This window comes from Engystomops pustulosus, chromosome 2 (genome assembly GCF_040894005.1).
Source record: "Engystomops pustulosus chromosome 2, aEngPut4.maternal, whole genome shotgun sequence".
NCBI lineage: Eukaryota > Metazoa > Chordata > Amphibia > Anura > Leptodactylidae > Engystomops > Engystomops pustulosus.
Genome location: NC_092412.1, coordinates 76011669 through 76037204, shown reverse-complemented (window position 1 = coordinate 76037204; position 25536 = coordinate 76011669). Strand labels below are relative to the sequence as shown.

Below are 25536 nucleotides of genomic sequence, written 5' to 3'. Positions count from 1 at the left end.
GGGAGAACCCACACAAACATGGAGAGAACATACACCTTATGCAAGACGTGTATATGCCCCCCCCCCCATGCCATATGTTATAAATTTCAGTCACACAAATAGGCACAGCACACAATACAACATATACAAACAAAATGCATGTCACATGTAAGGTGCACATACATTTGACAAGTCCAGCATGAATCGGACATCTTGTCCGTCAGTCGCGTGCCACACGCTTTGTAGTAGCAGTGCATTATATAGAACAGTGTGGGATACAATGAAGGCTAGCAGCCTGTGATAGATGGGAACCTACTGTAGCATCTCTATAGATATTGACGCATTGATGTAAAACTTATTGGTCAAATGATGAAGTGAAATTAGCACCTTGGCAAGATCACCGATTTTCATTCCTGCACTACAACCAATTGTCACTTCCAAGGATCTCTCAACAAAACATTACATGGGCAGCTATAGACTTTATCGTCTGTGCCTGTTTGGAGGACAGTATAATATTATGCTTATTATATATTTTTAGCTTTTCCCCAAAAAATCTGAGAATGTAAGAAAATATTTCAGTAGGCTTCATTATAATAATGTAAACTCTGGAGAGTATTTACATATTCCAGTAGGCCACATCTTCTTCATTATAATGGTGTAAACTCTGGAGAGCACAGAAAGACTTGTCATTGCTAACAGGTCACAATGAGATCATATGATCATCCTACCAATGGGTGATATTTACCTGGCTACTTAAGTTGATTGATACAGAATGGTGACCTTTGACTTCATTTTTGGCTTCCCTTACTCTTTGAAGAAATCTCAGCATTTTGTCTTTACACCCTTTGCTTGCAATAGAAGATATCTGTGTAGCTTGAAAGTGCTGTAAACAGGTGGTAACTGACTTCTCAGCAGTAACTTACTACTTGCTATTGGAGGTTTGGGTTGGCAGGTGACAATCCCAGAGCACACTGTATGTTTTTTATTTGGCAGCGACTCCAAGCAATTTGCTGCTATGATCGTAGGTTGCTCTGCCCGTGTTCAGTCTAGGAGACATGGCCCACTTATAGTCTGTATTTATCCAAAGGTGGCCTTTAAAGAGGTTTTCCCATGACAAAATTCTCAAATTTGAGTCCTCTAGTGATGTCTACAAAAAAAGATAAATCTTTAACCCCCTTACTTTACAATTTTAAGCAGTTTTATTGCTGTTTTAGCTCCTATCACTCAATGATGATCCGTGCAAAATTCCGGGGTGTGGGGGCATAAGCAGAAACTTCATGATCCTTCTGTGCAATGCTGTGTGCTGAAAATGTGCTTAGGTTATCAGGGCTCAGGGTTTATCTATATTTTTATTTAGCTTCTGGACATTCTACTAGTATCTGTATCATTCTACTAGAAAAAGAGAGATGGGACAGATCGGAGATGAGGATATCCATGAGATGGATATAAAACACAATGACCCTCTCATCTCCAGCTCACCTATAACTCACACCGAGTCAACTCTTCTATGTGCCTCCCTCAGATAAAGACCTTAACTGTCTGTAGCTTGTAGAGTAAGTCTGTGCACACTGCTGCTTGCTGGCAGGAATTGCTTTTGTCTGAGCTGCTATTGTAATGCAGGGGAGAGGGACAGGAGACTGTAGTGTGCAGACAAAAGAAGCTATTCATGAGTAGAATCCTACCGTATTAAGAGAATTTACGGTCGTTTTCAGGGGCAAAAAAAAACTGTATATACCAGGGCTGGTAGAGACAAGTTGGAATTATATCTGTGAGATGCTGTATTTTTATTAGTAACATTGAATGAGTCTGTTATTTTGTTATCCTGAGTATATTTAATTATCTTTTCTTCTTGGGAATATGCCTTTAAAGTCTATCTAAGCTTTCAGATAATTTAAATAGTGGAGATGACGTCACCCTGCTATCGGGATATCTCCTACATGCGTCATTGATCTTTTAGCGATCTACCACGGAATATAGCCTGAGAACAAGGTGACCTCACTAGCTCTCGGGAATGGGAGGATGTGGATGTCTACCAGAGCATGCAGATTGCTCCGCCTCCTGCTAATATATGCCCTTTTGTGTTTATTGCACCCACTAATCGTGATGGCAGTGGATCAGCAGGTGGCCATGAACTACCTCCCGAAACCAGACGTACTATTACATCCAGCATTTGGCACTGGCTTTAAGAGTGAGGCTGGTGCCAGTAGCAGTGGGTGCATTGCAGCTGTCTTCGATATCGGATGTTAACCCCTAGCACACTGGTCAAGCATCCCCCATGGGATCTGAATCACATGCTTCTTACTGGGGGATCCAATCCTCTTCAGGACAGCCACAAGTTCTGACGCGTGCCTGGGGCTGACCAATGTGTTCTGCTGCCAAACTCCTTCCAAGTCTGCATGCTCACAGTTTACACTGCACTATAATACGTTAGTATTGCACTGCAGTATCTTGGAATTGAACCAGCGAGCATCAAGTCTGTATAACGTAAAATAAGTTTAAAAAAAAATATGAAAATCATTTTAAAGCAATAAAGTAAAAAATAAAATAGACTCAAAAATGACACATTCCTTATAAAAAAAAAAAACCCACATGAATCAGTTACAATAAGTCCTGGTCTAATTGTGTGTATAAAGCAAGAAGAAAAACCCTCTAGGACCTTAATGAAATTCGATATAGGACGCTTCTATCTGGTTTCCCTTGAAGCTATTTGGGAACATACTAATGATATATGTAAAAAGCATGGATAAAATATTCACTCCTATCTAGTGTAGAGATGAGGCCATGTCCAGACTGGAAACCTAGATTATGAAACATGCACTACCATATAAAGCAATTTAAAGCCTGCAAGGTTGTAATATATCTTATTTGGAGGTAAAAAATGGTGTCCTGAGATTGAATTATCTTTATTCATTGCTAAATAAATTGAATTTAAAATTGCTTTTTTATGTTTATTACAAATTAACACCTCTTATAACTTGTTTATGCCTATGGAATACTGCTGTGTGGCAATTGCAGCGTCTCACTTAAATGTAATTATCTTTAATAAGGTTTCTTATAGCGTTTAGTAACAAATGTCTATGCAGGGCTGTGTGAAATAGATAAGCAGTGGGTAATCTACTCTTTGTTTACTTGGTCAACTTAAGACACTGCTGAGAACTGTATGTGCCGCTGCCTGCTCATTTTATTCTATTAAAGCTTCAATGAAGGGATTAATTCTTACATACTCCCCCTGCACCGCTATCTCACCTACCACAGTCGTCACAGAGCGAAGTAAAGGAAAGTTTTGCCGCACCTATAACTTTAGAAAGACCCTGCTCTACAGCTTTAGTTGTCCTGTTTTCATATTATATTCAAAATATTTTTACATATTTTTCCAATATAACAACCTATAAGAACATATACAGATAAAGGACGCCTGTCATCAGGTCTCTGTAGCTATATCTGTCACCACTACCTGTTGGAGCAGCTCACAAGGATCCACCCCAGCCTTTATCTAGTCAATTCATACATTAATCATTATAAAATCATCTATTCTTTATTATGTAAATGAGGCTTGTCACGTGGTCAGAGGCAGTGATGTCACCCCTCTTATTGTAATGTATAGTAAAGCATTGCTAGTGTCTGTGCTGTATCTGCTGACATGTTCTCCCTCCTAATACACATGTGTGAGACACAGACATCAGCTACACAAGTACCTGACATGTTCTGCTATAACATGGCTGCCTGGAGCTGTTGTATCTCTCCTATAGACACACAGGCTGCAGGGGCCGCCAGCACCAGGAAGCACATCATTATACAGGCTCACATCATTATACAGGCTGTCAGTCAAGCACTGGGGGTGTGGCTGTGCCTCCCACTCATGAATAAGCTGAACAGCTTTAAAATGCTAATGGCTCATTGGACATCTCGCAGGTCATTTGCATACAGCTTTAGGACCTCATTGCTTAGGTTTACAGGCATGTAGAGGGACAATGAAGGGATAGTGGCAATGCTTTCTAATGGCAGTTTATGAAAATATATTTAGTTTAGGGGCTTAATTTGCCTGATGGGTTCTCTTTAAACAGGAAGTAATTAGCATGTACAAAACACTAAAGAGAAGGTCACGCGGGACCGTGCAGTAAATAGACGTTAAAGACATATCCTAGTGCAGTAGCGGAAAGTCCACTCTGTGAAATTTGTGGATACTTAATGTACAAATATCGATTCATGCGTAACATAAAGCCTGAGGATTAAACAGAAATTGTAGAAACCTGTTATGCATAAGTTATCATTACTGAAGCCATGGGTTAAAAATATTGCTTGCAATCATTGTAGTCACCTATTGGTGGCCCTCGAAATGGTAAGGAATGTCGAAGTAGATCAAATTATCAATTGGCAAGGGTGGAGGCCATATGCCGAGCTAAACCGCAGATTATGAAGCCCTTACCATTGTACTTTGTCCATACAGGAGATTTGGTATTGGCCCACATGGCTTTAATAGACCCACATTTTATGAAAGCGGTAATTGGATAACAAGAACAGGTGATAAGAGAAAGGAAAAAAGAGTGGAACAGAGGAAAAAGTGGGACACACACATTCAGGAGAGGGGGTTGACACAGACAAGTACCTGAACAACATATAAATCACAAAAAGATCCAATCTTTAGTTGAATAATATATTATACTTCGGGGTACCTTTAAAAAGGAACGAGGGCTTCTATAGCTCAACAAACTTTCCTGTCATCTACTCAACCCCCGCAGTGAGCTCCTCCATGGGGCATATGTGACTCCTCTCTCATACCCAGTTTGTTGTGACGAAGGGTACTATCCCCGAAACGCTTTACCAATGTTTCTTTTTTGTCTACATATAAATAAATATCAGTTCTTCTATTTCATAGTATTAGTATTGGTTACTAGCGCACCCGTTAAGCCCCATTTTTGTCTACTACTTTACACTCCTCTCGTACCCAGTGACGGGGAATGACCTGTTTGTATTTTATGTTTGACTTTATTTTTCCTGCAAGGCCCAAATGTAAGGACATTAATTCTAAGTTTTTCTGCCTTGTTGTTTTTTTTTGTTTGTTTTTTTGGCATCCCCAAAAACGCCACACTCTAAAGGAAGCACTTGTGTAAGGTGTCTAGTAAAACATCATATTTAGAAAATATACTTTCCCACACTTTTTTTTTTTTTTTTTTTTTTTGGTCCTGGATTTTAATATCCTGCAAGCCCTATAACAATGATGGCGAACCTATGGCATGGCACCCTTGCCATCACCCCAGGGCAGGGTTCGCCAGACAGGACTCAAGGCCTCTTACAGTCCCAGGCAGTCCAGGACCCTAGAAGGAAGCTACAATGATAAGTTCCTCTCCTTCTTTCTACTGTATTGGTGTCCTAAGGTGCCTTTACAATTTAAACCTGTGACAGAGCAAGAGTGATAAGTTACTGCTTAAATTGTCGCATTGGCACTTTGCGAAAAATACGTGGGTTTTGGTTGTAGTTTGGGCACTCGGTTTCTAAAAGGTTTGCCATCACTGCTCTATAATTATCTGAATGAATGTGCCAGGCGGTCTGGCAAATGCGGTTTCATGCAGTGGGGCGGATATGTCAAAAGTGTCCCAAAGTAGACCGGTGTACAAAATAGACGCTCTTTCATGTGCAAACTGCTTGCACATTTATTTATGATGTGTCCGCGCTACATATGTGTCGCACTTGACCCTTTTGTGTCACAAATTTTGTAATTGAAATGGGCGTTCTGGTCACAGTCAGATCATGTGACACATTTATCATGCAAAGTCCGACAGAATTGTATTGAAGATGCACCAAAAAAAAAGTTGGTGCACTCTGGGGGCGCCAGAAATCATGAATCTGGCGCCCTCTGTACACTACACAGGACACTACTTTTAGTGTAGACTGCACTGTTTTTAGTAAATGTGCCCCACAGACTTTTTATCATTTTATCATTGATCCCCAAACAAAATGGGACAGCTGAAAAAATCTTTTCGATTGACCACGGAAGTGTTGGGGAAAAAACTGAAATTTAAAAAAACATAGCATACCTGCTCTTATTTTATCGTTATTTTCATGGATGGCATAGTGAGAAAAAAATTGGATGTGTAAATAAGCCATTAGACGAGTCTCGTCATGCACCAGATTTTTCACTGTCTGATGATAGATTATAACACTAGTGTAGCATAACTCTCTCTTGTCAATCAATGAAGACCAAAAGTACAAAAAAATGGAGACACCGTGGACGGCGACTTGGGTGATAATGTTTGGTGATAGGTGATATATACATAAAGTCTATTATTTGTGCTGAATTTGATAAAGGGTCGAGGACCTGAAACGCGTCATATAGGACCATGGGTATTTTAATCACTTTAATACATTGACTTCTTTTTCAAATATTATCGCTTAAATTTTGGTATATTTTATCGTTTGGGTAGTTGTATTATTATTTGCACAATTTTTGGTTGACTGAGTTCTTCCTGCCAAGACGTAACTCCTTTTGGAGGCCGCACCCTTTTGTTATAAAATTTCTAAATGCATATCCCTTGATAACTCTTTTCGGGTGTGAATAACGACAGAATTGGGTTTTAAATAGATAAATCTGCCCAAATGATTTGTAGTGGCTGTGTCTGGTATTGTAGCTCATTCGCTTTCCCTTGAATGGGATTGAGCTGCAGTGATCTGCAATATTAGGCCCAGCCACAGATACAACTAGAGAGCCATGACATGGCAAGCGCTGCCCCTCCATGATAAATGCTTTCGTGAAAACTAATCCAATCAGGACACAGCAAGAGAACGCGTCTGTTTCCCATGTGCTGGGATGACGGGTAACTATCCTAGACAGTAATCCCCTGCTCTGTACTCTCCATGGACCAGAGCGTAGAGATAGTGACAGCGGATGATCCGCTTACCCTAATATTCGAATGCAGAGAAAATGGGTGACCTGACTCAACTCTTCCCGCTAAATCAGTTGGTCTGTTGGGCCATAAGAAGTGAAATTTATTTTGATCAGCAGAAGAGGCCTCTACTTTTTAAATTGTAGTTTAGAAATGTGTTACTTTGTAAATTGTACCTTGTCCTGCTTGATATGTGTGGCAGCTTGTTATAGAGCAGGAGAAGCGGAGCAGATTGTTATATAGCAGTGATGGCTAACCTTTTAGAGCCTGAGTGCCCAAACTTTAACCAAAAGCCACCTATTTATAGCAAAGTGCCAGCACAGCAATTTAAGCAGTAATGTATTTCTCCTTGTTCTTTGACAACTTTCAGACTTTCAGCCTCCTAAAGACACCAACACAGTTGAAAGGAGGAGGGCAAATTCCCCTATCAATGTAGGTAGATTCTGCAGGAAGCTTCTTGGAGTTCTGTCTGGTGAACTTCATGCTGGGGTGATGGCCTGGGTGCCCACAGAGAGTGCTCAGAGTGCCGCCTCTGGCACCAGTGCCATAGGTTTGCCACCACTGTTATATAGCATATGGGAAGATCTCTGGTATAACTTGTATTTTATTCTGCTGTTTCTACGCCTAGAAGTCAAGCTTGAAGTCCTGCTCTGTGATTATAATTTTTAGAAGTATATATTGTATGTATTTCTGGAAGTTGCAGCCTCCCGGTTGTGCTGCTGTTCCTTAGTACCCCTAGTTTCCTAGTCCTATATTATATCAGTCCTAGGAGTCTTGATCCCTGCAGAGTGTTCTGTTGGGGAAATATGTATTCCCTATAGCAGACATTATCTTTTCAAACCAGACTTGTACTTGAACCTCTCCTGTACAGGTCTTCTCTGTGCCTCCTGCTCTATAACATTATCCTGCCTTTTTTAGCACAATGTTCCCTCTTAAATGATTTGCTGAGCTAACAGCATACTTCCCTGGGTGGGACCACCCTGTTACACTATGTTAATATAATGTAATGAAACCCACATGTTAGAAAGACGCTGATACAACGTAACTTAGATATTGTGTGACATAAATTAAAAGCATGGGGGAAAAAAAGCAAATATCCTGGAAACTACTGTCAAAGCACAAATTGAATACTTGTCACAGAGACATCTGATGTGAATGATTTAATGGTTCATAAATTTTCCAAGATGTTAAAATGCATTGCACATGACAACATCCATAAGTTACAGCGGGAGCTGAAGCTGTTTGAATACGTGATTTATCCGTATGCATGAGAGATAAAATATCTGCGGTCTGTGCTATTAAAAATATCTATTGTGTCATTTTTGTCACACTGATTTATATTAGTGTATCTGCTCCAATAATAACTCTACCTTCTTATATTTTATAATATTGTTCTATTTTCTTTCTTTGGATTGTGTGGTCTGTAGTTTTACTGGTGATTGTTATATAGAATCTTTATGGAAAAGTTAAAAAAAAAACGGATTCCATACTTACCAAAGTGCTGTTATAGCAGTATTGCGGACTGTATGTTTATGTCCCACGGTGACCTGTTTTACTTAAAGGGGTTTTCCCACTAAGGAAAATTCTCAAATTCTAATCCCCTCGTGATGTTTACACAATAAAGATCACTTTAATCCCTTACTTTATCGCTTTACTCAGTTTTATTGCTTTTTTTTTTTTTTGCTCCTATCACTCAGTGATGGTCAGTGCAAAATCTCAGGGTGCTCTCTAAGCAGACACATTATGATCCCTCTAGTTCTGTGGGGTGACAGTTTGGTTAGATTATCAGGATGCAGGTGTGTACACTTTTATTTAGCGTTTGACATTGTACTAACACACACTGACACATAGAAAGTGAGAGATGAGACAGATCAGAGATGCATGAGATGCTTATTACATGCTTATAAATCTCTGTTCTCAAAGATATGTGCCTGCTTCCCCCTTCCAAAGATCACTTATCTGCCTGGAGTTTGCATCTTCTCATTCCTCACCATGATATGTTTGCTGGCAGGAAGTTAGTGCCTGAGCTCCATGCAGGACTGAAGGGGGCGGGGCTACAGGCACAAAACAGAAAAAGACCGAAATCTCAGCACACAAATCCAAGAACACGGCCCGGCCCTAAAGTCAGAAGTTACAAGGTTGTTTCTAGGGGAAACTGAAATTATGTACACCCGGACTGACAGAGACCGGTTGGATTGTGAAATGCTGTAGTTTTGTTAATAACAGTGAATTCGAGAATTTGTTTTTTTATCCTGAGCACATGTAAGAAACTTGTCCTCGTGGTAATTCTTCCCCTTTAGGACCTATTATACAGCATCTGTAGTTTTCTGGAAATTAGTGTGAAGAAGCATTTCTTCTAACTGCGTGGATGTGTGCGTGGATGTGTGCGTGGATGTGTGCGTGGATGTGTGCGTGGATGTGTGCGTGGATGTGTGCGTGGATGTGTGCGTGGATGTGTGCGTGGATGTGTGCGCGTATAAAAAGGTGTTTTGTCAGCAGTGCTGTAACGGTATGATTTGTTTTTCTATGCCTTGTTCTGTTCGGCACTAGTTTGGTAGACTACTCTATGCATGTTTCAAGCATAATGCAATTATATTCATGTTTACATTTTTTTTCTCCTTTTTTCATGCAGCAAATAAACAAACTAAGAAACTTGACTGATGATGTGGTAAGAATGTAATGTATTTTTCTGAAAAATACTAACCTGTGCATGCTGGTGTGTCCTGTAAAAGCCTGCATGTTATCTAAACCCTTACTTTATAATATGAGTGCTGGTTTTATTAAGATAATGTCCTTAACCCCTTACTGCCAATGCCCCTTTTCACCTTCCTGACACGCCCCATTTTTTCGAATCTTCCCTGTGTCACTATAAATAGTTATAACATTGAAACACTTAAACATATCCAAGTGATTTTGAAATTGTTTACTTGTGACACTTTGTACTTCATGTGAGTTGAAAAATTTTGGTGGTATGTAAAAATTCTCGATTTTCGAAATTCAAAATGTTCTACTTTTTCCACACATAGTCATAATAGCAAAAAAAAATAACATTCACTGAATGTCTACTTTATGCCTCCGTGGTGTTTTACACATCCTCTCATTTTTGTAAGATGTTATAGGGCTTTGAACAGCTCTTCAAGACATCGACTAGTTCTTAGAGGTATTCCCATCTTATCTATTCACGACATATCCACAGGAATGTGTCTTGGGAATGAAGGTCTGCGGACCACCTTCCTGCAGAGGGGCTGATGGAGATGGTGCAGCGCATGTCCATTCACCATTTATATCTATTGGAGCAAATGTATAGTCTCGGCTCTAGATGGCTCTCCCATACAGTTGAATGGAGGGGGCTGCGGATGAGTGGTCAGTGGTGTGGGCGGACCCACATCTATCATCTATTCATGACTTATTCTGTGGATATATCCAGAATAGATGGGAATACCTCTTTAAGTAGTTAGTGGGGATGTTGGGTAGAGATAAGTGGACCCAATGTTTTGTTTTGCCCGCACAACCCAGATTGCCAATGTGATGATTATTGACCAGGCAGGGGGCAGTGGAGCTACACATAATAGATTCCATGACTGCATCCATTCACGTGCATTGAAAAGCAGATTCTAGCACATAAAGGATGTTAAATTCTGTCTTGTGAACATGGCTTCATAACACGAGAACAATTTGTGGTAATATATTTATTTTGTATAGAAATGAACATTTCAGCTGTATTGTACTGTTTGTACATTTCGTACTTTTCTGCTTTTACATAATGGGAAATCTTGATAAATGATAAAGTTTTTATTCAGGACATAGTTGACATGGTAGCAGAGTGAAAGGTTACGGTCACATTTCCACAGTTTTGGGTAATTGATTCGGTGCCTCTGGTCATCAAGTACAATGGTGAAGGTCATTGAAATCATGTCAAAGAATGCAGCTCTTATTCTGCAATTTCTCCTTCATTAAAATGTATGTCTGCCTCACAAAAAGAGGTAGAAAGGTAATTGATTTCCAAGCTGAAGCAAATAATGCAGTGTTTTCTTCCTATAAAGGTCTGCCTGTGCTCTCTTTGAGATTAGCCTAATGACATAATGATTTTGCATGTCTGAATTATTGAACCTCAGGATTGCTTCTGTAATTTGATGCGTTTCAGGTTTTATTGTTCATATCACCTTTTGGAGGCTGTTGGGATTCCTCGTGTGTGTTTGTTGTACTACTATTCTACTCTTGGAACGGCTGATGGGAGCTGAATTATTGCTTGTCTCCATTAATGGAACAAATGTGTTAGCGTAGCAGTATGCTGATGGGGTGTCCTGCAGAGTTAAACAATATGAATTTCTATTACAATAATGATGCTGATGAAGGGTGGTTTCTCTATACAGAAATAGAATAAATTATTCATCTGTTTTGTCCTCTAGAGTTTCCACAAATGGGTATGAATGCAGTGTAGCGGATTGAGGCTATATACAGTATATAGATAAACAAATTGGGGCTATTTCCTAATTATTCTACACTAGTTTTTCTATTGTTAATGATATGATTTCAGTAGTTTTTTTGTTTTTTGCCCATCTGCTTCTGACTTTTCTAAAAAGTAGATATCAGAGCTTAGCTGGGAGAGGGGAGCATAGTGAGCCTACAGAGCTTTACTATAATAATTTCCCCTAGTAAGTTAAACGCTAACTTACGGTTAAAATTTACATTCCCTTCTAGTTGCCACAGATTTGAGATGCATCCTATTAGATGAGAGATTTTCTCATTTGGGGGGAGAGGGTACATTGAAACGTCTGCATTATTAGGGCTAGGCAATTTTAAAAGAAAATAATTTTTCTATTTACACTCCATCTACCGTATTTTTCGGACTATGAGGCTGCCAAAAAATCCTTTGATTTTCTCATAGATCAGTGCGCCTTATATATGAACCGTACTTACAGACAACACGTACTGTATAACATTTAAAAGTGTTTAAGAGCTCCGAGCCAGCAATATTCTGCACGAGCCCACACTGTACACCGGTCATACTACCCCACACTTGCTCCTGAAGTGCTCTGGCACGGCGACCAACACTGTGCCCATTCTGCCCTCCCCTAGCACAGAAACTGGAGCCGCCGATGCGTCCCTACAGGGACGGCCGTTCCGCCAACGCGCCATAGTGCCGACCACACGGCAATCCTCATTGGCAACCTAAGTAAGCAATTTTGCCCCTATACCTTCCAGCCCTGTAACAGGGGAAAGAGAGGGAGCCACAGGTAACCTAACACGACTAACACCCTGTCTGAGGAGGGAAAGAGAAGGGGCAGAGGGAGACGGCTTAACCCCTGCAGCATAACCCTTGCAACATTAAGCCCTACCAGCCCACACCTCTGAGGTCTGAGCTCTGTGCACTGGAGACACGTTTGCGTGGAACTGTAACTGCCTTGAGCTGTGCACAGGTCTGCCACCTGCTGGTCATTCATCCTTGTAATCAGTTGCGCCTTGTAAGCCGGTGCACCTTATATATGAACCTAGCAGGCATTTATTGATGGTGCGTCTGAAAAATACGGTAGGTTTCTTCCCTTTTATGTATGTTTCAATTTCTCTCTGCCCCATTCCACCTATGTTTCACACACATCTTACTTTATTGCCCACTTATTTATCTATGTCCCTCCTTTTTTATGGGTGGCATCTCTGAGGGAATGGGTGGCATCTCTGAGGGAATGGGTGGCATCTCTGAGCTGGAGGAAGGAGCTTCCAGCTGTGATGCCATTCCCTGCCCCTATTCAGAATCATGAATGGATAAATGAATTGAATTTATTCAGTTAATTGCCCAATCATATACTATATAATATAAAGATTGATACATATTTATCTTGACTACCATTGTTGTGAGCCTTTTGGCGTTAAAGAGCATTGACTCTATAGTTCTATTTTTTTTAAAGCAATCTATGTGACCTGAGCTTAGATATTAAGAGGCACACACACTAAAGGCAAGAGAGAGACTACTGTGCAGCTTCCAGAGGGGGAAGCAAAGTGACAGCGGGGGCTCTTTGCTGAGGTAGTTAAGATTTGGGTTTTGGTAAATGATAAAGAGAATGTTAGTCAGAGTAGAGAAGTGGAATGTGTTATTGGTTAGAATCACAATAAAAGTCTGTGTGCTATGTATAACCAATGTTTGGTCGAGTATCTCGCGCTCACGTTTATGGCTGTCCGCAATTGAGTTCTGTGAACAAATTCTTGTTGCTTTGATCTGTGGCACCACATTATTCTGGTTATTTATTTGTACTCGTGTCTGCATGCCAAACCAAGGAATGGAGCCTACAGAGGGAAATTGAATGGAGAGTAGATTTACACTTTGGGACAATTTGGGCCCTGGTCGTGGTTTTGGCTGAGGTTCTGTAATGTAATGGTCTGAAGGCAGTGCAGAAGAGATGTCACCCTAACTGGTAGATTAGAGCTGTTGTTGACGTTTCTGGAGCTATGCATTAGGTACATCTGTGAAAATGGTGTGTCCGTGAAAGGTAGTGGCAGCTGCCATAAGGGTTCATGGAGGTGCAAGTGTTTCCTTATACTGAGTGACTGTTGCATCCTTATGCCATCCCACAGCGACACAATCTGAATTGGTGGGCACTCTACGGCTTCATTATAATAAAAAGCTTTTCCACACTAGAATTTATACTTTTTTTACCCAGTCTGAAAATGTAAACCTCTAAAACCATCAAAGCCTCTTTTGTAAGGCTTAAAGGGGTATTCTGGGAATGTGAACGTCTGATACAAAAACTCATAATGCTATAAATAAATGAATGTAACAAAACACAATGTCATTAGTCACAAAATGGAGCTTTAATAGTTTGATTTTAATCTACAGAATTTTATGGCCTCTCTAAAGTTATCACCAAGATGGCTGCCACTGCAAACTACAAGTCCCATGATCCTTTAGTTCTCAATAACTCCTCCTCCCTCTTATGCTCTGCTCCCAGTGGTGATCTAACAGGTTTTCTTGCTCTGTTACCATAGTAATTATGTGTAACTGCCGTCACCAAAAACACTGGCCATACTGGATGCACTGCAACCAACCGACTACAGCCAAACGTAGTGGTGATCACATGACCTGCCCAGTGGCCATCTTCTGTCCTTTGTATGCTCTGCAACGGACCGCGCGGAGGAAATTAACGGACTGATTAAAGGGCCAGTAGCATTTTAATTCTTCATTACAGTGCATGTCATCAGCATTTTTCTGCTAACGGGAGCAAAATTTTAACCAGTACGCGACCACCCGCCGTGTATTCACAGCGGCGGTCGGGTCGCGCTGCATGGAGAGGGCTCACAGGCTGAGCCCACTCCATAGCCGGTAAGTCTTTGCTGCATATTGCTATCACCGATCGCGGGTGTTTTCACAGCGATGGCTGTCGGCAAAGTGCCGGCAGCCTCAAAAAGATAGCGGCGCATGGGCGCCGCCATCTTACCTGGGATTGCCGCTCCCCGTGAGGTCATCGGGGGGTGGCAATCCGTCTCCATGGTAGCCACGGGTTTTCCGAAGACCCAAGGCTATTTCGTTTTAACCCCTTCATTACAATGTGCTGATAGCACATTGTAATGAATGAGGAGGAAAATCCCCATATACTGCCATACTGTAGTATGGCAGTATATGATAGGATCGATCAGACAACCTAGGGTTAAAGTACCCTAGGGAGTCTGAAAAATAGTAAAAATAGAAATTAAAAAAATAAAAATAATAATAATAAAAACCCCTAAAATTTCAAATCAACCCCTTTCCCTAGAACTGACATAAATATAAATAAACAGTAAAAATCATAAACACATTAAGTATCGACGCGTCCGAAAATTTTCGATCTATCAAAATATGATAACTGTTTTTCAATGTGTTTAACCCCGTAACGGAAAATAGCGCCCAAAGTCGAAAATGGCACTATTTTGCCATTTTGAAAAATATAAAAAAATCTATAAAAAGTTATGATCAAAAGGTCGTACAGTCCTAAAAATCATATAATTGAAAATAGTATCAAATTTTCGCAAAAAATGACACCACCCACAGCTCTGTACACCAAAGTATAAAACAGTTATTAGCGCCAGAAGTTGGCAAAATCCAAAAAAATAATTTTGTACAGGAGGTTTTAATTTTTTAAATGTATGAAAACATTATAAAACCTATACAAATTTTGTATCCCCTTAATCGTACCGACCCAAAGAATAAAGTAGAACTGTCATTTGGGGCGCTCAGTAAAAGACGTAATATCCAAGCACACAAGAAAATGGCGCAAATGCGGTTTTTCACCATTTTCACTGTCATGTTTGGTTCACAATGCATAAAAACAAATGGTGGATTTCCTTATTTTTTTTCTTAAATTCAAGGGCATAGGAAGCTTAAAGAAGAGCGAACCCCACCAGAGGGGGCACACTCCAGTATTACAGTGTGCTTGGTTTATAATCCTTCATCCTGATGATAGATGTCCTTTTAAATTTTTTTTGTCCTTAAAATTTAAATGTTTTACTATAATGAAGAGGTTCTATTTCTTTGCATTTCTCAGATTTCTTAGTTGTTTGTAATCTAAATTCTGTTTAGCAGAACACTTGAGATTTTGTTTTCGGGGCCCTTGTGTTGGCATTGTGGTGGGCAGAGGTCAGCTTCTGTTAATACGGAGGGCATAGACTTCAGTGATCCTGGCACGAGTGTGATTTTGCCTTTGAAATTGTAAAGTGTGCCATGCTGTAATACAATAAGAGGATAAATACCATCATGAATAAAACAGCCTGTGTTGACAGTAAATACTGATAGGATCCTCTGTAGACGAGCTGTTATTGTGCTGGGAGTTGGGGACTGACTGTAATGATATCCTGCTTTTTTGACTGATCTGTAATGGGAATGGATCAGAGATGAAGGGAGTCTGTGTTATACTGGTGTAGACAATTTCTCCTTTGCTGTACAGTACTTGGAAGCTCATATAGAATGATTCTACCTGCATCGTCCTCTCTCCCGGGTGAATATTAAAAAGCTCAAAAGTAATGGCCATTATTTATGATGATTGCTGTACGCCGATGCAGATCCTTCGCTGCTCCTCGTATCCGCTCCCAGCACTGCCTTTAGTACACTTAGAATGTATGTATTGATTTTCCTCACACACCGGTTTCCTGAGCTCGCTGTGGGATCTCCACATACTCTCACTGCAGCCATTTGGATCATACGGATGTGGAGACCAATCAGAGGCTCACAGATGAGCAGTCAAGCTTTTCTATTCCCTTGTAGAGAGGGAAGTCGCAGCTCGTGTCAATTATGGAAAGCAGGCCTGTGTGTTAGGAGCGGCACCTCGGGCAATCGAGTAGGTGCACAGTCCCAGCCTTCTCACCCAGTTAACAAGAGCCTTCCCTTGTACTGTGTGGATCGATCTGCAGATTCTTTCACGCCAACATGTTTCAAGCATCTCCAAGGAATGTTGGAGCTGTAAATGATTGTTTTATGCACATGTTCTTGGAGCCTGCTCAGTGCTAATTGTGAGATTGTGGATTGCATTATTTCAGGGTTAAATATTAGAAAGAAATGATGATATTCTTTTTAAGCAGATTTGCAGGCACAATATAGAAGATAAACCGATTTAGATGGCTTTTTATACACTATATATGTTAGGAAGTGTTATCCTCCTTATAATAATAATAATAAAGCTTTTTTTATATAGAGCCATCATATCCCGCAGTGTTGCACAGATTATGGGGTACATAAACAAAACAAGACCTTAAAGAGTAATAACGTAATCAGATGAGACTATATATATTCTGTTGAAATTCTGTTCACCATAGATTTTATGCTTGGCAATGCATGGCAAATCCTTTGCAAGAGATTACAAATGTCAGATTCCCATAGCTGCAACCCGACAGATCACAAAATTGATGCTCGTACACAACGGCTCAGTTCACATTGGGCTTTTAGGGTCTTCTGTTAATGTGAATAAGGTAAAAGTGTGCATTATAGGAGAGCCCCTTTAAATTTGGAAGATGACGCAAAACGGTCATCTTTTTACAGTTAAGCTATTTTACAGTATTGACCAGTGGTGAAGGCGGGTGCTGTACGTTGGGTGAATGCTTAGGTGGAGGTCACCTGGTATATATTTTAATGGGAAGTAAAGCTTACTGACAGTAAATACCACCAGGTTTAAGTACCAAAGTCCAAGCTGAGGAAAAGTGCTCAGGAAGCTCCGTCTTGTGAACCACCAAGGAAACAGTAGTCATACATAACATATTAAGGGGAACCTCTCACCATGAGGCCCCTTTTTAGCACCCCCCAGAGCCCATACAGCATAGTATAGACCCTGCCAATGAGTTTTTGTATAAAAATAGGTTTTACTTAATAAAAGTTATATAGTACCTTTCAATGCCATGTGCTTTGTGACTAGGCCATTCGTCCTCTGGGAGTGGCTATAGAGGAGTGGTTTCCTCCCCATCCTCGGGAAACTACTCCTCTGTATGTCCTTTCAAATATATAAAGTGCCCATCACCCGACTTAACGACACTGTTGCAGACCCCTGCCGACGTCATCGAGAGGTGCTCCACCCGCTGTCATCAACTCAATGACCGCGTCAGGCATTCTTGCTCCTGTGCGGACCTGATGGGCATGTTATATTTAAAAAGAACCCACGGAGGAGCAGTTTCCTGAGGAAGGGGGTACTGCTCCTCTATAGCCACTGCCAGGGGTCAAATGTAAAACCTGTTTTTTTTTTTTTTTTAAATACAATAACTGGCAGGGGACTGGGATTGTGCTAAAAATTGACGCTGATGAGGGCAAAACTACAATGGGTCCGAAGTACATATATGAGCAGCAGGCACTATGTCATTTAACCAATGTGGCGTTGGGACACTACTACGAGTGGTTTTCTCCCTTGAATCCCCTATATCAGGACAAAGGCAGTGGCAGTCTGGGGACAGGAATCATTAGCTAGAAATAGCCCAGAACCTTCATTTGTCTGACACTTTGCTATTGGGAAATGTACTTTAAAGGGGTATTCTCGTCTGGGGATTCACATTCCGTTTCATAAATCTGCCATATATAAACATTTCTTCAATTAGATGTTATTAAAAAAAATGTTCCTGTGTGAAGATAATTTCTCATAAATGTAGTCATACTGTCCCTTAGAAATGAGATGGCTTCCTCGGATACGACCACCTCTGCTGGAGGGATTGCACCGGGAGTTACTACATGTCGCACATCCATCCTGTGGTAATGATTGCTGAATCCTGGTGGTCCGGCAGGACTCTATAGCGCAAGTCTGGCCACCGCTGCCAGAGTGTGACGTGGTCATATCCGAGGAAGCTATCTCGTTTCTAAGGGACAACATGACTTTATTTATAAGAAATTATCTTCACACAGGAACATTTTTTTTTTATTAACATCCAATTGAAGAAATGTTTACATATGGCAAATGAATTTAACTAAATGTAAATGCCCAGATGGGAATACCCCTTTAAATAACTAAGAACAGAATTTCTGGAGATGACGAAGCATCTAAATTGTTGTGGTATGGATCGGAGGAGGATAGTGATAAGTAACTTTAGCTAGAAAATTAAAATGAAGGAAAGAGAACACTTCAGTGGCACCACAAGCCTGAACCAGGTGTTTGTAATACTGTATGTGACCAACATTTACCTTAAAAAGATAGATAATATAGCACTGCGTTTTTTATGTTACTAGCACTGCATCAAAATATTGTATCCTTACTCTTTCCGCTCTGTAATCCTGTAATCCTTAAATAGTATAATATGTAGGCTAATGAAATAATAAACCAAATACTATATATATTTTACTATTATTTCCGTGAGTATCTTCTATACGGCAGAGCTGTGCTGGAGGGCTTTGTCCTGCTGTTGACTTTTGTTCATAGATATATTCAACTCTGCCATTAGATGGCTCTGGAGTCCATTCCTATTTGAAGAAAGAGCGAGAGCAAGAACTCTGAGTATAACACAGCCAACCCTCAAGGGCTAGAGAAAGAATTGAAATCTTGGGAGAATGCATTGTTTTAACAAATGCAGAGAGACTTTTTACTTCTTTCCGGAGAAATTGAGACAACACATAGCCTGGCCGCTACTCTGACTTGTCATTGAGTATTAGGGAAGTACAATCTACATTTCTAGTGGACTTGGATCATGAAATGTAAAAGAATCAAACTGTAGTTGTGGTAAAAGTTTGTTTTTCAAGAAAACTGAAAGAAAATAACGCCTGTATGGCTATTTTTTTCCTAAATAAATTGTAAAGTTGTTTTTAAATACAATAAACTCTTCTATAACACAATCACAACACAAACACAATCTATATATTTACAGAAAGCAACGTCCAGAAGGTGCATGGATTAATATACTGTGTATATAAAATATAAATATATTAATATTTTATAGGTTAAATACAAGGTACTGGTGGTTAGGGTGCTACTGCAGATGGATGTATTGCAGAGGTTTTCTGAGGGCACAGTATTGACAATTCAATAATTCATAATATACATTATCAATAGCAGGTATATGGCAGCTTACCCTAGGCATCCTGTAGTTCACCTGTTGGAAGGAGCCATGGGGATTGTGTATACCAGAAAGCTGTATACTTGTAGCCCCTATTAAAGCTTTGTCCCCTTCTTGTAAATGAGTGCTTGTAAATAGGGTACCAGTACTGGGAAATTCCAAATCACTTTTAACTCCTCTGGGACTACCCGCTGACAGCAGGTCCCTAGTCTGCAGCGACGTGTTTAGATGTAGCTGACGTTTTCTATTGCTCCTACTGTAGCTGCGGGAGCAGGACCCGGTCTCTGACACCCAGAGACACCGGGGAGATGTGGTTCTTTGCCGCTCCCTACTCCTCTCCTCACATCATTGCGCTGAAGGAGCGCGATGCACTGAGGAGCAGAGGTGGCGCTGCTTTCGGTTCCATAGACCGGTTAACCAGAGCTGTTGGGTCTAATTAGACCCAGTCCAGCTCTGATCAGAATCCCCAGTCACAGATTGTCATTTCGGCTGTAACGGAGGCTCTTACAGATCCCTCAGTTACAGGGGAAAACTTGTATAATAAAAAAAAAATGGAAAATGTCTTCCAGGGGTCTTTTATGACCTTACTGGGGACATATAAAGTAAAAAACACACACACAAAAAATATTAATAAATATTCATAAAAATACAATGACTTTTCCCAATAATAAAAAAAAAAAAAATTCCTGCTACACTATAAAAAGAATCGCCATAGTCGCCTGTTTGCCCGAGACTATACATATTATATATCAAAATGACCGAAACAAAATGGGGAATTCATTAAAAATGTTTCTTTTGAGTTAATTTGAAAATTAAAAAAAAAGTATTATAAATTCCAAAAAAACCAAGCCTTTTTTTCCACTTTTAACCCCAAATAAAAATTTTAAAAAGTTGAAACTTTTTTTTTATTACCTTTTTAACTAGCACACAAATTTGTAAGGTAGCATGCAAAAAAAAAGTTATGGCCATTTTACCACCGCATACGAAAATTGTTAAAAATGCCCGGTCACTAGAGCCTTTTCAGTTTGCATCACTAAGGGGTTAAATGGGCTAAACAATTTTATTTTATTGTAGGAATGAGCAGGTAATAAGTGTATAAATATTGAATAATAATCTTTATATAGCGCCATCAAATTCTGTAGCACCTTACAAATGATATAATTATAATATTACATTACAGAGTACAAACAGTGATATGGAACAATATTACTTAATTACTTATTGTTCCCCACATGAGTATGAATGACCTGGGTAATTAACTTTAGGCCCTTGTGTATCTGTATTTTTTATGAATGTTTATGTATGCTAATATGCATTAAAAATTATTGGCAGCCAACTAAAGCTAATGTTATTTTGCCTGGCGTTGGGAACATATAGTGACCTGCTTGCACCAAAAGGAAGGAACCATTGCAGCATGATGTCAGATTAGGGGTGCATAAATACTACAAAAAGTACCCACAAATATAGGCAGGGTCTGTTCACCATGCTCGAATGGGTGGAGGTTGGGGGGATATTTATGAAGCTGCCTGCACCCAAAATTCTGGAGTAATAGGTGCCAAGATTTCTCTGAAATGCCTTGCACCACGTTTATTCAGGGTTTTAGACCTCTTTTGATGCACTTTTCTGAAAAGGGGGCATGGCCTCAGGAAAAGGGGGCATAACTTCACAACAGTTATTCACAACAATGCAAAAAAAAAAAAATTTTTGCAACTGTGTTAAAATCAACTAATAGGTGACCTTAAGTATGGCTATATGGTGTAAACCAATCTAATCCAGCATGATAAATCTGGCACAGTAAATCTGGAGTAGTGTAACCCAACTGCATTGGTCTATTATGCGACACCTTGATAAATTTCCCCCATTATATGAATGGGAGATTTATCAGAGTATAACCCCTTTAGGTGCTGGGATAGGTCATCATCTTTACGACAATACCATATGCAACCTAAGGGCAGCGATGGTGCTGTTTCTGTGAGATAACATTGGGGCACAAGTATCATAAGTCCGGCTCTGTCCATCTGTTTTATTTCTTGGTTTTTCTGCAGAACAGATGTACCGGTATCTTAGTGGGTTTTCCTTAACCCCTTAAGGATTAAGGATTTTTCACTCCCCACATTCAAAAATCTAATTTTTTTTATTTTTCCATGTAAAGAGCTGTGTGACGGCTTGTTTTCTGCGTAACAAATTACACTTCATAGTGATGGTATTTACCATAATATTCCATGCCGTATACTGGGAAGCGGGAAAAAAATTCTGAATGCAGTGAAAATGATAAAAAAAAAACACATTTGCGCCATTTCTTGTGGGCTTGGATTTTACTTCTTTCACTGTGCGCCCTAAATGGCATGCCTACTTTATTCATTGGATCAATATGGAGATACCAATTTTGTATAGGTTTTATAATGTTTCTATCTTCTAGGGAAAGGGAGGTGATTTGAATTTTTAGGGTTTTTTTTTAATATATAATTTTTTTATTTTTTACTATTTTTCAGACTCCCAAGGGTACTTTAACCCTAGGTTGTCTGATTGATCCTACCATATACTGCCATACTACAGTATGGCAGTATATGGGGATTTTGCACACCATCTATTACAATGTGAATATCGCACATTGTAATAGCCTAAAACATGATAGCCTCAGATCTTTGTGTGACCCGAGGCTGTCATGACAACAGATCACCGCTCCCCGATGACGTCATGGGGATCGACACTGGCTGGTTGATGCCGCCGGCGATCAAAGGGTGTTAGCGACGGGTGCTTGCTTCTTTGTCCGTGAGCCCTCTTCATACTCCCCCATGCGCAATAAAACTTACAGGTACGTCTTATTGCGCTATGGGGTTATTGATACATTTGGTCTCTACAGAATTTGCAACCTTTTAAATCGGTCTCTAAAAGTTGTAATCGGTTCTAAGCTAATTTCTACGCCGGGCAGGGACAGCTGTAGATGTGCGTTTAAACTTTTGACTTTTGAAAAGTCGCAACTTTCACATCTGGATTCAGGTGGTATTTGAACACTGCAGAAAACTAGACAATGGCGAATTTTGAAGGCAGACTGTAGGTACAAATGAGCACAAGCACCAGGAATAGTCTCAAAAATTAAAGAAAAGGGAAAGCCAAAAGTTTGATACATGTGCCCCATTGTGTTTTTCTAATCTTGGATAACAGGGATTTTTGAGGTTTTTGTCCTTTTTAGCAAATAAGCAAAAACGTAGTCTAATAATAGTAGTCTTAGAAATAAATCAGAATATTATATATTCTAATAAATTAGAGATGGATGTGGCTGTTACCTGGTCCGAGTGAATGATGACAGCTCCTTCTATTTATTCGATTTTTACCATAAGGACCTCATTCATGTTTGTGTGATTAGTCGGCACAGTATTTTAAGTAAATACCTTCTTTGGGAGAAAACTAATTAGAATCCCAGCAGCTACTTTCATGAGCAAGGTATATTCATTTGTAGTGATTAACATGGCACATTGATTGGAAACTGCCAGGTTTTCTGCCGCTTTGTATTTCAGCTGAAATTGCTCTGAAACATCCAGCTACACATGATGATTAAAAAAAGAAATCAGGCTTTTGAACTGCTGCTTGGTTTTTAGTGAAATATGTGCTTTGGAAATCATCTGCAGGCTTGTGTTTTATTCTCTATTAATGTAATTAAATCTGATGGATATGTGAAATGAACGTGGCTGGCACTAAATCTAAAATGAAGTTTCAACTCTTCAGTAGTCCTACCAAGGAAGCATTTTAATTGTTGGAAGCAAATATTTTGGACACAGATAATGCAATGTTATTAAAATATAATTTCCATCTGCTTTATCTTCCCTTTCTGTACAATCCAAAATAAACATAAGACAATAATGTCAATTAGCACACCATGTGGAAAGCATAAAGTTACATCTTACAGTCTTTTGTCGCGCAAAATTCCAGTTCCTACATTTCAGTTTAATTAATTTCAGATTAGTGTCACTGCCAATTATCAGTGTGATTACTCACGGAGAGATAATGCTCAATAGGGTGCTCATTTAACTATCCTTGAAGATAAGTGTTACTCATTTACAAAACCAGTGCACCCAAGATGAAACAACAGCACAGCAGTGAGGCACATGCCTTATCACCTCAAAGTGACACTTCAGGAATGGAAATCTTCAAGACTGAGGGAGATGCAGATGTGTGGATTGTACAGTACACTTTCTGTAGATTAGTGACTAGTTTCCTATACATGATAACAGTCTATGTAAAGTAGCTACATCAATGTTAATAAGCTGTAAAAGGTGGCCCTTTAACAGGGTTACAAAGAGCTGCATTGTCATAGTATAAAATAACCGCAGTGTACCGTGCGGTCCAGGTCACAACTGCGTGCCTGCCTCAGCATCAGTTTCGGGCTATAGCAGGCTGTAGTTGGGGTGGTGCTGCTGCTTTCAGGTATACTAACAGGGACTGACAGTGATGTGCGGAGAGAGGCGGGTATTAGAGGGTTACTTTTATATGTATAAATATATTCTCACACAACCACTTTAAGGGTACATTCACACGACCGACTACGGCGGCGGGGTGGTGGCATGATCTATCGAAATATAAGAACGATTTGTCCCTGCATTTAAAACTGTAACGGAAAATGGCGCCCAAATTTGAAAGTGACTTTTTTGCCATTTTAAAAACTATAAAATATTATATAATAAGGGATCAAAAGGCTGCGCAGTCCTCAAAATAATAGCATTAAAAACGTCATCAAAATTCGCAAAAAAAGGACACCACCCACAGCTCCATGCACTGAAGTATGAAAAAGTTTTTTTTGTTTTTTTTTTGGTACAGAAGGTTTTAATTTTTAATGTATGAAAACCTTATAAAACATATACAATTTTGGTATCCCTGTGATCGTACCGAAGCAAAGAATCATGTCATGCCATGTCATTTGGGGAGCACAGTGAAAGCTGTAAAACCCAAGCCCACAAGAATATGGCGCAAATGGGTTTTTTCATAATTTTCACTGCATTTAGAATTTTTTTTTTTTCCGCTTCCCAGTACACAGCATGGGATATTCAATACCATCACTATGAAGTACAATTTGTCACTCAGAAAACAAGCCCAAAAACAGCTCTTTACATGGAACAATAAAAAAGTTACTGAGTTTTTAAGGTGGGTAGTAAAAAATGAAAATGCAAAAACGAAAAAGGGCCAAGTCCCTAAGGTGTTAACCCCTTAACCCCACAGCGCTTTTTCATTTTTTTGCTCCCCACCCTAAAAAAAAAATCCATAACTTCTTTTTTTATTTTTCTGTCTAAAGCTGTATAAAGGCTTGTTTTCTACACAACAAATTTGATATTTCATGCCATGTACTGTAGTAAGCAGCTCCCAAAATGAATGCAGCAGTGTTACAATGATAGCGTTATCGCTGCGGAGTATATAACAAATGCCGGACCACTCCCAAAACTTGCTTGCTCCATAGCTCGGTGGTGACTGTCGCACGTCATGCGGCAGTCACAGCCTCTAATCCCGCCCACAACCCCCCCTCATGAATACAGTCTGGTGTTTCTGTTGTACTCTGCAGCGGCGTTAGATAGAATTATCGGAGGTTTTCGATAATGATATCATTGTAACACTGCTGCATTTGTTTTAGCACTAGGACAGTGATGGCGAACCTAAGGCACGGGTGCCAGAGGTGGCACTCAGAGCCCTTTCTGTGGGCACCCAGTCCATCGCCCCAGCACACCAGACAGGATTCAAAGAATCTTCCTGCAGTTCCAAGCAATGTAAAAGATGCGGCTTTCAGTCGTATTTTGATACTTAGTTCACTACTTGGGACTTTAGGAAGAGGGAGAATGAGTAGACGGGGCCGAATTATCTTTAGAGGACCTTCTGCTGGCCCCACGATTATCTGTGTACAGAGGGACACTGGAAAGAAGTGATGTAAATTTTCCATCTTTCTCTGTGTTACTGTCCTCAGGAGGCCAATATGATTGAAAGTTGTTGAACAGGGAGCAATAAGTTACTGCTTTAATTTTTGTTTCGCACCTTGTGATAAATAAGGGGGGTTTTGGGTTGCAATTTGGGCACTCGGCCGCTAAAAGGTTCGCCATCACTGCACTAGGAGCTGCTTACTAAAGTGCCGAATTTCTGGGTAATAGGTCCTCTTTAAGAGGCTCCCACTAAAGGCATACTTGGATGGAGGCCCTTTGGATGAACGCTTTAT

At 40.0% G+C, this 25536-nt stretch overlaps 1 protein-coding gene across 3 annotated transcripts in view; it reads left to right on the top strand.

The window, feature by feature from the left end:
• DIAPH3 (diaphanous related formin 3) overlaps positions 1-25536 on the top strand; it is a 403620-nt gene that overhangs the window by 5798 nt on the left and 372286 nt on the right. For 2 of the 3 annotated variants that reach the window (XM_072135307.1, XM_072135305.1), the window contains exon 2: positions 9493-9528. The exons of the other annotated variant lie outside the window; for it this stretch is intronic. In XM_072135307.1, coding sequence (XP_071991408.1) covers positions 9493-9528 — 36 coding nt within the window. The remainder of the gene's footprint in view (positions 1-9492; positions 9529-25536) is intronic. 3 annotated transcript variants of the gene reach the window in all.